The 14,758-nt window shown below is 46.6% G+C and overlaps 2 protein-coding genes across 10 annotated transcripts in view; one reads left to right on the plus strand and one right to left on the minus strand.

The window, feature by feature from the left end:
* Window positions 1-10,461, plus strand: part of alg13 (ALG13 UDP-N-acetylglucosaminyltransferase subunit) — a 15,858-nt gene extending 5,397 nt beyond the window's left edge. Inside the window, exons 13-25 of one of the 3 annotated variants that reach the window (XM_073471171.1) lie at window positions 3,184-3,454; window positions 3,602-3,709; window positions 4,330-4,468; window positions 4,946-5,102; window positions 5,450-5,485; window positions 5,570-5,625; window positions 6,158-6,235; window positions 7,697-7,823; window positions 7,912-8,031; window positions 8,452-8,492; window positions 8,655-8,769; window positions 9,311-9,421; window positions 9,560-10,461. In XM_073471171.1, coding sequence (XP_073327272.1) covers window positions 3,184-3,454; window positions 3,602-3,709; window positions 4,330-4,468; window positions 4,946-5,102; window positions 5,450-5,485; window positions 5,570-5,625; window positions 6,158-6,235; window positions 7,697-7,823; window positions 7,912-8,031; window positions 8,452-8,492; window positions 8,655-8,769; window positions 9,311-9,421; window positions 9,560-9,942 — 1,742 coding nt within the window. In that variant the 3' untranslated portion in view covers window positions 9,943-10,461. The remainder of the gene's footprint in view (window positions 1-3,183; window positions 3,455-3,601; window positions 3,710-4,329; window positions 4,469-4,945; window positions 5,103-5,449; window positions 5,486-5,569; window positions 5,626-6,157; window positions 6,236-7,696; window positions 7,824-7,911; window positions 8,032-8,451; window positions 8,493-8,654; window positions 8,770-9,310; window positions 9,422-9,559) is intronic. The other 2 variants (XM_073471187.1, XM_073471179.1) reach the window with 2 other exon arrangements.
* An 800-nt stretch (window positions 10,462-11,261) lies between these two features.
* LOC140996403 (protein EOLA1) lies at window positions 11,262-14,352 on the minus strand. Of its 7 annotated transcripts, none has more exons than XM_073466813.1 (3): window positions 14,164-14,352; window positions 12,039-12,299; window positions 11,262-11,966 (listed from the first exon to the last, which is right to left on the minus strand). In XM_073466813.1, exons 2-3 carry the CDS (start codon window positions 12,295-12,297, stop codon window positions 11,758-11,760), a joined length of 468 nt encoding a protein of 155 aa, XP_073322914.1. In that variant the 5' UTR covers window positions 12,298-12,299; window positions 14,164-14,352; the 3' UTR covers window positions 11,262-11,757. The 7 variants fall into 7 exon arrangements, with proteins under 7 accessions (XP_073322914.1, XP_073322924.1, XP_073322932.1 ...); XM_073466823.1 differs by having other exon boundaries at window positions 11,357-11,966; window positions 14,200-14,304; XM_073466831.1 differs by having other exon boundaries at window positions 11,357-11,966; window positions 14,246-14,291.
* Window positions 14,353-14,758: the final 406 nt, after the last annotated feature.

Below are 14,758 nucleotides of genomic sequence, written 5' to 3' on the forward strand. Positions count from 1 at the left end.
GGTAAAAGTTCAAAAACCTTAAATATGACAACTTTACCTTTCTGAGCTCTTGTACATCCTCCTGACTCTCTGTGACGTCCTCCTGACTCTCTGTGACGTCCTCCTGACTCTCTGTGACGTCCTCCTGACTCTCTGTAATATCCTCCTGTAACGTCCTCCTGTAGCATCCTCCTGACTCTCTGTAACGTCCTCCTGACTCACTGTAACGTCCTCCTGACTCTCTGTAACGTCCTCCTGACTCTCTGTAACGTCCTCCTGACTCTGTGTAACGTCCTCCTGACTCTCTGTAACGTCCTCCTGACTCTCTGTAACGTCCTCCTGACTCTCTGTAACGTCCTCCTGTAACGTCCTCCTGTAGCATCCTCCTGACTCTCTGTAACGTCCTCCTGACTCACTGTAACGTCCTCCTGACTCTCTGTAACGTCCTCCTGACTCTGTGTAACGTCCTCCTGACTCTGTGTAACGTCCTCCTGACTCTCTGTAACGTCCTCCTGACTCTCTGTAACGTCCTCCTGACTCTCTGTAACGTCCTCCTGTAACGTCCTCCTGTAGCATCCTCCTGACTCTCTGTAACGTCCTCCTGACTCTCTGTAACGTCCTCCTGACTCTGTGTAACGTCCTCCTGACTCACTGTAACGTCCTCCTGACTCACTGTAACGTCCTCCTGACTCTCTGTAACGTCCTCCTGACTCTCTGTAACGTCCTCCTGACTCTCTGTAACGTCCTCCTGACTCTCTGTAACGTCCTCCTGACTCTCTGTAACGTCCTCCTGACTCTCTGTAACGTCCTCCTGAAACATCCTCCTGACTCTGTAACGTCCTCCTGACTCACCGTAACGTCCTCCTGACTCACTGTGACGCCCTCCTGTAACGTCCTCCTGACTCACTGTAACGTCCTCCTGAAACATCCTCCTGACTCTGTAACGTCCTCCTGACTCACTGTAACGTCCTCCTTACTCTCTGTAATGTCCTCCTGACTCTCTGCAACGCCCTCCTGTAACGTCCTCCTGACTCTCTGTAACGTCCTCCTGACTCTCTGCAACGCCCTCCTGTAACGTCCTCCTGACTCTCTGTAACGTCCTCCTGACTCTCTGTAACGTCCTCCTGACTCTCTGCAACGCCCTCCTGACTCTCTGTAACGTCCTCCTGACTCACTGTAACGTCCTCCTGAAACATCCTCCTGACTTTGTAACGTCCTCCTGACTCACTGTAACGTCCTCTTTACTCTCTATAACGTCCTCTTTACTCTCTATAACGTCCTCTTTACTCTCTATAACGTCCTCCTGACTCTCTGTAACGTCCTCCTGTAACGTCCTCCTGACTCTCTGTGACGTCCTCCTGACTCACTGTAACGTCCTCTTGTAATATCCTCCTGAAACATCCTCCTGACTCTGTAACGTCCTCCTGACTCACTGTAACGTCCTCCTGACTCTCTGTAACGTCCTCCTGACTCACTGTAACGTCCTCCTGACTCACTGTAACGTCCTCCTGACTCTCTGTAACGTCCTCCTGACTCTCTGTAACGTCCTCCTGAAACATCCTCCTGACTCTGTAACGTCCTCCTGACTCACCGTAACGTCCTCCTGACTCACTGTGATGTCCTCCTTACTCTCTGTGACGTCCTCCTGACTCTCTGTAACGTCCTCCTGAAACATCCTCCTGACTCTGTAACGTCCTCCTGACTCTCTGTAACGTCCTCCTGACTCTCTGTAACGTCCTCCTGAAACATCCTCCTGACTCTGTAACGTCCTCCTGACTCACCGTAACGTCCTCCTGACTCACTGTGACGTCCTCCTTACTCTCTGTGACGTCCTCCTGACTCTCTGTAACGTCCTCCTGAAACATCCTCCTGACTCTGTAACGTCCTCCTGACTCACTGTAACGTCCTCCTTACTCTCTGTAACGTCCTCCTGACTCTCTGCAACGCCCTCCTGTAACGTCCTCCTGACTCTCTGTAACGTCCTCCTGACTCTCTGCAACGCCCTCCTGTAACGTCCTCCTGAAACTTCCTCCTGTAACATCCTCCTGACTCTCTGTAACGTCCTCCTGACTCTCTGTAACGTCCTCCTGAAACATCCTCCTGACTCACTGTAACGTCCTCCTGACTCTCTGCAACGCCCTCCTGTAACGTCCTCCTGACTCTCTGTAACGTCCTCCTGACTCCCTGTACCGTCCTCCTGAAACATCCTCCTGACTCTGTAACATCCTCCTTACTCTCTGTAACGTCCTCCTTACTCTCTGTAACGTCCTCCTTACTCTCTGTAACGTCCTCCTGACTCCCTGTAACGTCCTCCTGAAACATCCTCCTGACTCTCTGTAACGTCCTCCTGAAACATCCTCCTGACTCTCTGTAACGTCCTCCTGACTCTCTGCAACGTCCTCCTGACTCTCTGCAACGCCCTCCTGTAACGTCCTCCTGACTCTCTGCAACGTCCTCCTGACTCTCTGTAACGTCCTCCTGACTCCCTGTAACGTCCTCCTGACTCTCTGTAACGTCCTCCTTACTCTCTGTAACGTCCTCCTGTAACATCCTCATGACTCTCTGTAACGTCCTGCTGACTCACTGTAACGTCCTCCTGACTCTCTGTAACGTCCTCCTGTAACGTTCTCCTGACTCTGTAACGTCCTCCTGTAGCATCCTCCTGACTCTGTGACGTCCTCCTGAGACTCTGTAACGTCCTCCTGACTCACTGTAACGTCCTCCTGACTCTCTGTAACGTCCTCCTGACTCTCTGTAACGTCCTCCTGACTCACTGTAACTTCCTCCTGACTCTCTGTAACGTCCTCCTTACTCTCTGTAACGTCCTCCTTACTCTCTGTAACGTCCTCCTGACTCTCTGTAACGTCCTCCTGACTCACTGTAACGTCCTCTTGTAATATCCTCCTGAAACGTCCTCCTGACTCACTGTAACGTCCTCCTGACTCACTGTAACGTCCTCCTTACTCTCTGTAACGTCCTCCTTACTCTCTGTAACGTCCTCCTGACTCACTGTAACGTCCTCCTGACTCTCTGTAACGTCCTCCTGACTCACTGTAACGTCCTCCTGACTCACTGTAACGTCCTCCTGACTCACTGTAATGTCCTTCTGACTCTCTGTAATGTCCTCTAACATTTTTCTGGCTACTGAAGCCACCCTCATGACTGTCTTTTTGTCTCTGTGAATGTCTTTTCTTTCCTTGTCAGACTTGGACTCTCGGGGTCAACGTCATCACCGCCATCGGTACTTCAGGAAGTCTCGGGGCAGCAGTGGAGTGAAGGGGGCTGAGATGCTGATTACGTCCCAGTCCTCCTACGGAGGCCCGGCCCCCTCTGGCCTGCCCCCCCGCTTTCAACCAGCAGGTCACCCCCGGCCGCCCCCGCCCCCATCACCAGGAGCCCTTGCCTACGACCCTTACGCTCCCCCACACCACCACCACCCCCCGACCGCCAGACCCCCTCGCTACGGAGCAACCAGGTAGAATTGTTATACCTGACATTTACCTCTGTTTATAAGGAGTCTGTTAATTATTGATAATGATTGATAGTCTGCATTGTTTTGTGTGTGTGTGTGTGTGTGTGTGTGTGTGTGTGTGTGTGTACCTGTCTCATGGTTCCTGGTCAGAAGCTCCACCCGTTTCCTGAACCGTCACCTAATTGGTCCACAGTTGACCTATTACCACCCTGGCAGACGATATTGTCATGACTACGAGAACTACGCCTTCAGGCCACGGTAAAGAAAACACAACTGAAAGACACGTGGACGCATGTTTGTCAGCCATTTCACAATCAGACAGCAGGGGAGGCGGACATTTTACTCACGAGAGGCTGGGGGGGAGATGGGGTTGAGTTTTGTGAAGGATATTTTGTGTTTGTCTTTTGGGATGGGGAGAGCGAAATGGATATCTATAGTGACTGTCAGGTGGTCAGAGATATTAAGGTTGAGGCTGAAGAGTTGATGTATTGTAAGACCAAAGGAGGAGACCAGATCCAAGACGTCAGCACGGCTGTGAAGTACATATGTTGTGTGCACTTGAAGCATTGTAGCACTTTGAAGAATCCTGCGGCAGATTTACTGTCGGTGTCACCAGAATAACAGCAGCAGCACACCGTCAGTCTGCTGAGAAGAGGTGACACATCTCAACAGCTGTTCAGTTGATCTGAAAACTGCCATCTGGCAGACGTTTACAGCAACCAAGCTTCACTAATGCCATTAGAACAACTTAAAACTCTGTATACATTTAATACATCATTAGCAAGTTAAAGCATGAAGGTGCCTCTTGTATCTGAGTAATCAGTTGATCAGCAGTGATTGGTGTCAGTCGGTTATTTATTTGTCGTCTGTGCGTTCAGTCGTAGTCGCCGTCAGCTGGCAGCTCTAAATAAAGACTGTCAGTTCGGTTTCTCTGTGGACGAGACGACGGATCTGGACCCAACTATTGCATACTACCAGCTTGATGACAGCGGTGACGCCGTCTTTCCTCCACTGCCGGTGAGAAAAGAAAAGAACACACGATATTATTAAAAGTAAAATTACCAGCAATTAAGATTTCAGTTTTTCATTTTTCAGAAGTTAGTTATTTAGTTTAGAAAACATTTACAAAGTGAAACACTGAACCTGAACATCGATAGTAAATAAATACTTTGTCGACTCAAACAGGATGTTGACAACTGAACTATGAGCTCTTGGACACTCGGATGGATTTTATTGGATTGGATTTTATTGTGGAAAACTGGTTGTAATGTCTGTAACGATCACTTTGGACCTGGAGCCTGTAATGTCAGGATTAAAGTTAACTTGAATGAATCAGTGTAGACTGTAAAATGAGTCAAACTGAAACACTGTGAATGTTCTTCATGGAACAGGTCTGTGGTGACTCTACAGATTGTTGTGATGTGAACATGGACAGTAACAGTGTAGTATACAAACATTTACTGTGTATGTTACATGATCTGACTTTTCCCTCAGGGTCAGGCTGTGCCGCCAGCCCCGCCTCCCCCCTCTGGCTCCTCCTACAGGGTTCAGAGAGGCTCAGGGCCACTCCCCCCCGCACCTCCACCTGGAAACACCCCCGTCTGTTCATCGGAAGAGGACCAGGAGGACGCGAGCACTGTCGAGGACCAGGGTGAGGAGGAACACAAAATAAATGTAGAAAATAATTAATGAAAGGATCAAAGGAGGAATTAAACATGACCTAACCTGAACAAGTGTCCCTTCAATTGTCAGGAGGAAGTCACAGCCTTCACTCAGTCACCTGCAAAGAAATTCAAACATGTTTATTATCTCTGCTCACTTCTTCTCTTTTTATCACTGTTACATCACAACAATTTCTAAATGTTTCACATTAAAAGCTCCCTAGTGCCCCCGCTTTTATTTTGGAAAATTCTGGAGGAAGTGTCCAGTTTCATTGATGATGAGTTGTTGTTTTCTTTTCTCTGTAAACACCTGACACAATTCATGTGTGTTTTTCAGCTGAGTACACAGAGGACTTCATCTACATGACTCGGGGTGAGTAACGTTATCTTTACACACAGCTCAGTGTCTGCATCTGAAGACAGGAAATGAATCACATGTGAATGTGAACTGTTGCAGATCAGGGCTACCAGACCTCAGGTGTTTACACTGCTGCTGAGCCTTCTACCAACCAGGTAACATACCTGACCTCTGAGCTGCTCCATGTCACAGAACAACTGCTTTAATATTGTTCCAGTTAAGCATTTATTAACTCGGTGTTCCAAGTCGGAGCCACAGAGTGACCAAACGTTCAAGCAAAATAAAACGCAATCAAACAACAAGAAATCAGAGCGTCCCTCCCTCTCATGACCTGACATTTATTATTATGAAATAAAGGTGATTGTAGGAATAATTTTCAAACAGTGATGAACAGCTCTCATCACCTGTCAGGATGTTGGGTTCAGTTTAAACCTGGACTGAGTAGATGGGAGGAGACTGAGGAACACAGTGCAAAGAGCAGAGTATCATCAGCGTACAGAGAGATTCTCACCACTGATCTGAAATTACCACTAAAACCCACCCATGCATCATAGGTCCCCGAGATTATGCCGTGAGTTGAAGTGCAGGTGTGCCGACCAGGTCACATGATCAGTGATGTCATACATCTCAGCGCTACAGAGGAAGAAGAAAAAAAACTGTCTTATGTTTTTTTTCTTATTGTGAAAGGATGAGCAGGAAGGAGCTACAGCTGACTCTCCTTCAAGACCAGATATGAACTACAGCTACACACAGCAGGTGGAGGATGTAATGTATACAAAGATCAGAGCAGAGGACACAATGATGACAGTACCCACAACACATTGTAACATATTCTAACACATTATAACACAATGACGCATTATAACACATTATAACACAACAACACATTATAACACAACGATGCATTATAACAACGACGCATATAACACAACGACGCATTATAACACAACACATTATAACACATAACACAACAACACATTATAACACAACACATTATAACACATAACACAACAACACATTATAACACATAACACAACAACACATTATAACACAGCACATTATAACACATTATAACACAACACATTATAACACATTATAACACAACAACACATAATAACACAACAACGCATTATAACACATTATAACACAACAACACATTATAACACTGACGCATTATAACACATAGCACAACAACGCATTATAACACAATGACGCATTATAACACATTATAACACAACAACACATTATAACACAACGATGCATTATAACAACGACGCATATAACACGACGCATTATAACACAACACATAACACATAACACAACAACACATTATAACACAACACATTATAACACATAACACAACACATTATAACACAACACATAACACAACAACACATTATAACACAATGACGCATTATAACACATTATAACACAACACATTATAACACAACAACACATAACACAACGCATTATAACACAACGACACATTATAACATGACGCATTATAACACAACACAACAACACATTATAACACAGCAACACATTATAACGCAACGACACAACACGACGATGCATTATAACACATCGACACATTATAACACAATGACGCATTATAACACATTATAACACAACAACACATTATAACACATAACACAACAACACATAACACAACAACACATTATAACAACGACACATTATAACACATTATAACACAACAACACAACACAACGCATTATAACACATTATAACACAACGACACATTATAACACAGCAACACATTATAACGCAACGACACATAACACGACGACGCATTATAACGCAACGACACATAACACGACGACGCATTATAACACATCAACACATTATAACACAATGACGCATTATAACACATTACAACACAACAACACATAACACAATGACGCATTATAAAACATAACACAACACAAACCAACACATTATAACGCATAACACAACAACATAACACACAACACATAACACACAACAACATAGCACAACAACACATTATAAAAAAACAACACATTATTACACAAGGCAATAACACAACACGTTATAACACAACACATACACATTACACACAACACATTACAACATAACAAACAAGGAAATAAACACAACAGCAGTCATGTTCACATTTCTCAGAGGCTGATTCAGTCACTGATTGGCTCATTGTGTTCATCACAAATATAACGTGTGTGTGTGTTTCAGGTGGTGAAGCCATTAGCAGTCATCTGCTCTTCACCCTCCTCTTCTTCCTCCTCACCCTCCTCTCCATCATCACGTGTTCCTGCAGCTGCTCACCTGCCACCAGCCACACACACACAAACACGCTCAGGTACACACACACACACACACACACACACACACACACACACACACACACAAAGTAAGTGCTATATTGATGTAGTGGTTTCTGTTCTTAGTTGCCATGGCGATCCCAGCTGCCTCTCCCTGGTTGGTTAATGAGTTGGGTGAGGCTCTGTGCACCGTGGTAGCTCCGCCCCCTTACTCCTACGACCCTAACGGCAGTGATCTACCCAGAGGTCAGAGGTCAACACACTGAAGGTCGACATGTCAGGTTCAGGCTTCAGCTGCTCGTCTCAGATTAGTGATGACTACATGCTCATCCTTAACCAATCACAGCTTGCTGACTTTCATGACCTATGTGACGTCAGTGGGAAGGCGGGGCTAGTGACTGATGTCCTGGTTTGTGATCCACTCCTCTTTCACTGCACCATGTTTACAGGTGAAGAGCGCTCTGTGCTCTGATTGGTTAACGTCACCAACACATCGTGGAGGAAAACTCATTTTTCAGTTGGGACGAGTCTGAAGTCTGAACATGACATCACTTCCTGCTGCAGCTTCCTGTTCCACACTGATTTGTGTGTAGTGCTCATGTTAGTGTGTGTGTGTGTGTGTGTGTGTGTGTGTGTGTGTGTGTGTGTGTGTGTGTGTGTGTGCAGACTGCAGAGTCCTCCAATATTACTTCAACCTCGGAGTCCAGGTAAGAGACGGCTGCTTCACTCACATGTACTGTTCAGAATGAAGAATCTGTCGTCCTGATGACACACACACACACACGTGCACACACACACACCTGTTATTTTAATGCATGCTGTCAAACCTCAGGTGTGTCAGAGCTATAGGTGTATCCTTCTCTTCACAGTGGTACCATCAGAGCTGTTGGCAGCAGCAGGTGGCGTACCCCGCCACCTCACCTGAGAACCCGTACCCCTACCAGCACTACACCCCGTACCTGAGCCAGGAGTCCCCCCTGCACAGTAAGACCTACAACCCTCACTGATTGGCTGCTGGGTGAAAGAAAACTGTCAGTTCATTGGCTGCAGGTATCGGCCAATCACCAATCACCAATCTGCAGCTGCTGTTCCCCTAACGTCCACCAGGAGTTGCTGTGATCGAACCACCAGATAGTCAAATTTTTTACACAATAAGAGTCCTGTTATATCACTGAGGGGAGTTTTTGTTAGGGTCAGTTAATGAGTTCAACAATGAGTCAGTTAGTGAGTGAGTCAGTTGGTCAATGAGTCAGTTGATGAGTGAGTCAGTTGGTCAGTGAGTGAGTCAGTTAGTGAGTGAGTCAGTTAGTGAGTGAGTCAGTGAGTGAGTCAGTTGGTCAATGAGTCAGTTAGTGAGTGAGTCAGTTAGTGAGTGAGTCAGTTAGTGAGTGAGTCAGTTAGTGAGTCAGTTGGTCATGAGTCAGTTAGTGAGTGAGTTATTGTAAATAAGCGGTCAGACCTAACAGGAAGTAGAACCTCTCCTTCCTGTAGACCGACTGACCCGGTCCTGGTCTTCTGTCTCCAGCTGCCCCTCCTTCTTACCCTGACACAGCCCGGGGCTCCCATCAGCCCCCCTCCTCCTACCCAGAATCCAGCAGGGCAGCAGACGGACAGGCAGACGGACACAGCAGCGGCGGTAAGTACTGATGATGAGTGTGAGGAAGAGTCCAGCAGTCATCATCTTCCTCCTCAGTCCAACTGTGACTCAGGTGACATCACTGGAGGTGGAGCCTTTAATTATTCTGATTTGTTTTGTCTCCTCCCCTATCGTCAGGCCCCGCCTCCTCCATGGAGGGTTCCTCCTCCATCAGCCCTGCCCCCCCAGGCTCCACCCCCTCCTCTGTCCTCCTGTACCCAGATCAGATGCCAGCTCCCTCACTTATTCACCTGCCATATGAAGCTCCGCCCCCTACAGCCTACATGCCCTCTGCCCCTCCCCCTCTTCCTCATCCTGCTCACCCACACCCCACCCACCTCTCCCATCACTCCTCCTACCACCCCTGCCTACCCCCCTCCACCCACTGGGGGACCCTACCGACTGGAGGCCATGCCCCACGAGTCTACTGCCCCGCCCCCAACCCTGCCCACATGGTCAGTTACATCACAGCTCCGCCCCCTCACCACATGGCCACACACTACATCCCCCCCACCATCTGATACATTCTGCTGAAACCTCACAACTGTTAGCTCGTGGCTCTCGTGAAGCTGTCCAAGAAGAAGATTGTTAAACATGTTGTTTTAGTTATAGGTGTTAGCATGTTAGCATGTTAGCTTCACACTGACTGTCGTGAAGAACCGGCACAGTTCTGTTGTGGCTCAATCGCCCCCAAAATGTATCAGAACCACAGAAACACAGCACACCTGCCTGAGAGTCAATTTCTGTTCAAGTCATTTAATTGTTTACCTCATTAGTGAGCAGCCTGTTAAAGTGGATCCCTGCTGTTGCCATGGGAACGCAGGTGACAGAGGCCTCGGAGCCGTCTGACAGGAATGATCCTGTCGATTTCTGTTTGTTAAAGATGTCAGTGCAGTTTATCTTTCTAATGTTAGGCATCCAATCAGAGAGAGGGGGCGGGGCTGCATGCTGGCGTTGTCAGTCCCTGTTTGTTTATGATGGGATATATTTATGTTGACGTTCAAAATGGTGGTTTGTTTTTGTTTCTGGGTGAATAAAGGTTGTTTCACCAGCACACGATGACTTCCTGTTTCTTCTCACTGATGAAGATCACATGACCTGTAACTTCCTGTTGTTCACAGCTGCGGTCAGACACTCAAAAAAATGATGTCTTTATCTCTTCCTGAACATTTTATGAGTTCAGTGAAGAAGTGACGGAGAATAACTGGAGAAGCTTTTTGAACCAGGTGGTTTCCTGTTCCTGTCCGATGGGATGAACCATTAGGAGTCTGCACACTGTTTTATTGTGAAAATTTAACAGGTTTGCCATTCTGTTCCCGTGTTTGACTTCCTGTTTCTACTCCATGCAGTTTGTCTGCAGCATGTCAGCAGAATCATGATCAGCTGATTGACAGGTGTGACACATACCCCGGACCGCGGTCCAATGAGAGCAGGTGGTCGCAGTCCGGATCAGCTAGCTTCACTGTCATTGTTTCAGACTGTTGGATCGATTACAGGAAGTTCAGACACGACGAGGACGTTCATTTAATTCAACCTCCTGCTGAGTGTTTGTACCGTACCAATATTATTAGTTATTGTTATTGTTACAGCAGCAGTGAAATGAATCTGTCACAGGCCACCAGACGAACTGACGTCACAGCATCAGACCAATCAGAGAGCAGTACAGAGACGCAGCTCAGTGTGTGAGGACAGGAAGTAGGTGGGTCATGTAGTTCTTCAGTGTGAAACCAAAACCGAGTCCATTACCATGGTAACAGACTGACGTAAAAACCTGATGAGAGCGGCAAAAGTCCACGTGTTGATGGACTCACTGAGGAATAAAAAAAAACAGAACAAACTGAACTGAAAAAACTTTATTTACAAAACAAATAAAAACAGATTTTGAATCGACTCAGGATCAGAGGAGTTCTGTGTGTGTGTGTGTGTGTGTGTGGGGGGGGGGGGGGGGGGGGGGGATGTCGATGATGACGATGACGACGGTCCATTCAGCACACATGACGAAGAAACAATCATTCACCTTCATGTGGTTGTTAGCATGCTAACTTTTACCGTGTGAGGTTCAGAGGGTCACACAGTTCTGGGTCGGGTCCCCGTCTTTCCATCTTAACGCATCCTGGTGCATCTGCTCTCGACAACATGGACGCCTGCGGCCAACAGATGCTTGTATGAGTCACTGAACGTCACAGCAGCTGACTGGACGGATTGGAACAGGTGAGGGGAGTCGAGTCGTCATCAGGAAGTAAAACGAGATGACAAGTTCAAAGGGGATCGTTCAGTGTGTCAGCTACCAGAGCGTTCAGTCGACCTCCTGCGTGGGAGGTCGTTTTTATCCATCGTCATGGTAACAGCTCGACGGGGATCTCCACAGTCCAGAGGTCGCGACCTCCTCGGACGCTCAGCGGCTCCTTCAGCCAGCGAGGCTTGGACAGGTGAGTCAGGTGCTTCTCCTGCAGGCCAATCAGAACGGCCGACCGCTCCAGGTGCTGCAGCTCCTCCCCCTGCAGGGAGGTGGGGCACAGCCAGGTCCCTCCCACATCCACCAATCCTGAAAGAGAGACGCAGGTGATGCCTTCAAGTACACCTCGGGCACTATTGGAGAACAGACATCATTTCTTACCTGCCACCACGCCACGGCCAAACCTCTCTCCGGACTCCAGGAGCACTCGGATCTGAGCCTGGTTCATCCCCAGCGGGCCGCTCAGCACCGCCCGCCACTCCTCCCTCTCCCAGTCCCGCCAGGCGATGTGGACTGCCAGGGTCTGGTTCTCCAGTGGGGCCAACAAGGGCCTCCAGCGGCTCTCCACCGTCTTCACTCCGTCCAGAACCAGACCGGCATACGGCTGTCGAAACGACAGGCACCACACCTGCACCGACATGTCTGCAAAACAAACGTTTTATAGTTTATTAACATTGTCTCCATGTTTTATTAACGTTGTCTCCGTGTTTTATAGTTTATTAACTTTGTCTCCATGTTTTATTAACGTTGTCTCCGTGTTTTATAGTTTATTAACTTTGTCTCCATGTTTTATAATTTATTTACGTTGTCTCCATGTTTTATTAACGTTGTCTCCATGTTTTACAGTTTGATAACGTTGTCTCCATGTTTTACAGTTTAATAACGTTGTCTCCATGTTTTATTAACGTTGTCTCCATGTTTTACAGTTTAATAATGTTGTCTCCATGTTTTATTAACGTTGTCTCCATGTTTTATTAACGTTGTCTCCATGTTTTATAGTTTATTAACGTTGTCTCCATGTTTTATTAACGTTGTCTCCATGTTTTATAGTTTATTAACGTTGTCTCCATGTTTTACAGTTTAATAACGTTGTCTCCATGTTTTATTAACGTTGTCTCCATGTTTTACAGTTTATTAACGTTGTCTCCATGTTTTACAGTTTGATAACGTTGTCTCCACGTTTTACAGTTTATTAACGTTGTCTTGTGAATTATTAGTTAAAAATAGGGATGTCCCGAGCCGATCTTCGGGATCGGGATCGGGGCCAATATGGGCATTGTTTCAATGATCGGGATCGGCAATTTTGAACGTGGACCCAAGCCCGATGATTTGTACATCAGCTGTCGTAAACAGAGCACAATTTGTGGCAGAACGCAGATGTAACGTAACGTTACTCTGGCAGCCCTGTGGATAAAATGTCTGCAGCGTGGAAATGTTTTAACTTAGAAAGTGAAAGCAGTCCAACGACATGTAACATCTGAAATACGACCGTTTCACGAGCTGGTAACAAAAGAGCTGCAGTTAATACTACAAGTTTGATACGTCACATAAAAACAAACGCTCAGAGGAAAACGAGTTCACTCAAGTAATACAGGCAAAGACACACAGCAACAAACACTCGGATACTTTCTAAAGGAAGAGAAATGTCCTGGAGACAGAGACATGGACACAAATATTACAGAGAAGGTCACTGAACTCATCGCTCTGGGTCACCAGCCCACCTCCGTGCTGGAGGTCAGGGTTTAGTTAATCACTTGTTTACTTGGTTGTTTTTGTTACAAAACAATAAATAAACAAATGCTGTAACAGGATAAGCAGAATAAGAAAGAGCCAAATGAAAGTATTTACTTTGTTTCAGCAGAATCATGACGTATTAAGAACAGCTTGGATGCAGGTGGTTTTTTCTTAATGCAGCTGTATTATCTAGGAAAATATAAGTTCGGGCTCAGTATCGGATCCGGACTCGGTATCGGCAGATACTAAATATTAAATGACTCGGATCGGATCCCTAGTTAAAAATGTCATTTATATTATTTTATTAATGATGCCTGCTTTAAAACAAACACGTTAATTTGACTGATTTTTAAATGGAGTTTGGTGTAAGACTCTGAGGCACGGCTCAGTTCTGTGACGTCCGACATTTATTTTACTGAACATAAAGGTTCCGTTTGTAGAGCAGGTAATACATCTGATGTACACATCACAGTTACCGACTGGGCTCGTGTTCTGTTCCGACTGGACCCGCGGAAACCTTCGGCTGGACGAGCACCGACGCAATAATTTAGACTTTTTTAAACGGAGTTTGGTGCAGAGCTGCTCGACTGCTTCCGTCTGATCCCAGTGTGGCGATGTAAGTGTCGGTAGTGGTTTCAATTAAGGAGGACCAGGACTCACAGGAGGACCAGGGCTCACAGGAGGACCAGGGAGGACCAGGACTCACAGGAGGACCAGGGAGGACCAGGGCTCACAGGAGGACCAGGGAGGACCAGGGAGGACCAGGACTCACAGGAGGACCAGGACTCACAGGAGGACCAGGGCTCACAGGAGGACCAGGACTCACAGGAGGACCAGGGAGGACCAGGACTCACAGGAGGACCAGGGAGGACCAGGACTCACAGGAGGACCAGGACTCACAGGAGGACCAGGACTCCGCTGCTCCGACACTGGTTTCCTGCGCTTCTGCTTCTTCTTCTTCTTCGTCTCCTTTTCTTCTTCTTCGGTTTGAATCGTACGTGTCCGCGGCTCTGCTGCCCTCCACAGGTGAGGTTAGTTACCCTGGTTACTATGGTGATCTACCCTGGGGCACGTTCACCTGAGTGACGTCATGTTTGATTAAACGTTCCAATTAAAATAATGTTTTTTAATGAAGGATTGATGATTTATTTTGTTACTGACATTTAAACAGGCTGAGGCTGAGCTCAGGTTCTGGATGGTTCTGGATGATGAACTGGTGAAAAACCCAGACATGAAGGAAAAATCAGAAGATTGTCACTGAAAAACATCCAAATATAATAAAATAACTTTTAACATCTGTGTTTTATTTTTCTTCAGGACTAAATATTTGTTTCAGTGTTTCTTTCGTCAGCTCAGGTTTTTATGGG

This window comes from Pagrus major, chromosome 1 (assembly GCF_040436345.1).
Source record: "Pagrus major chromosome 1, Pma_NU_1.0".
In the NCBI taxonomy this organism is placed as follows: Eukaryota; Metazoa; Chordata; class Actinopteri; order Spariformes; family Sparidae; genus Pagrus; species Pagrus major.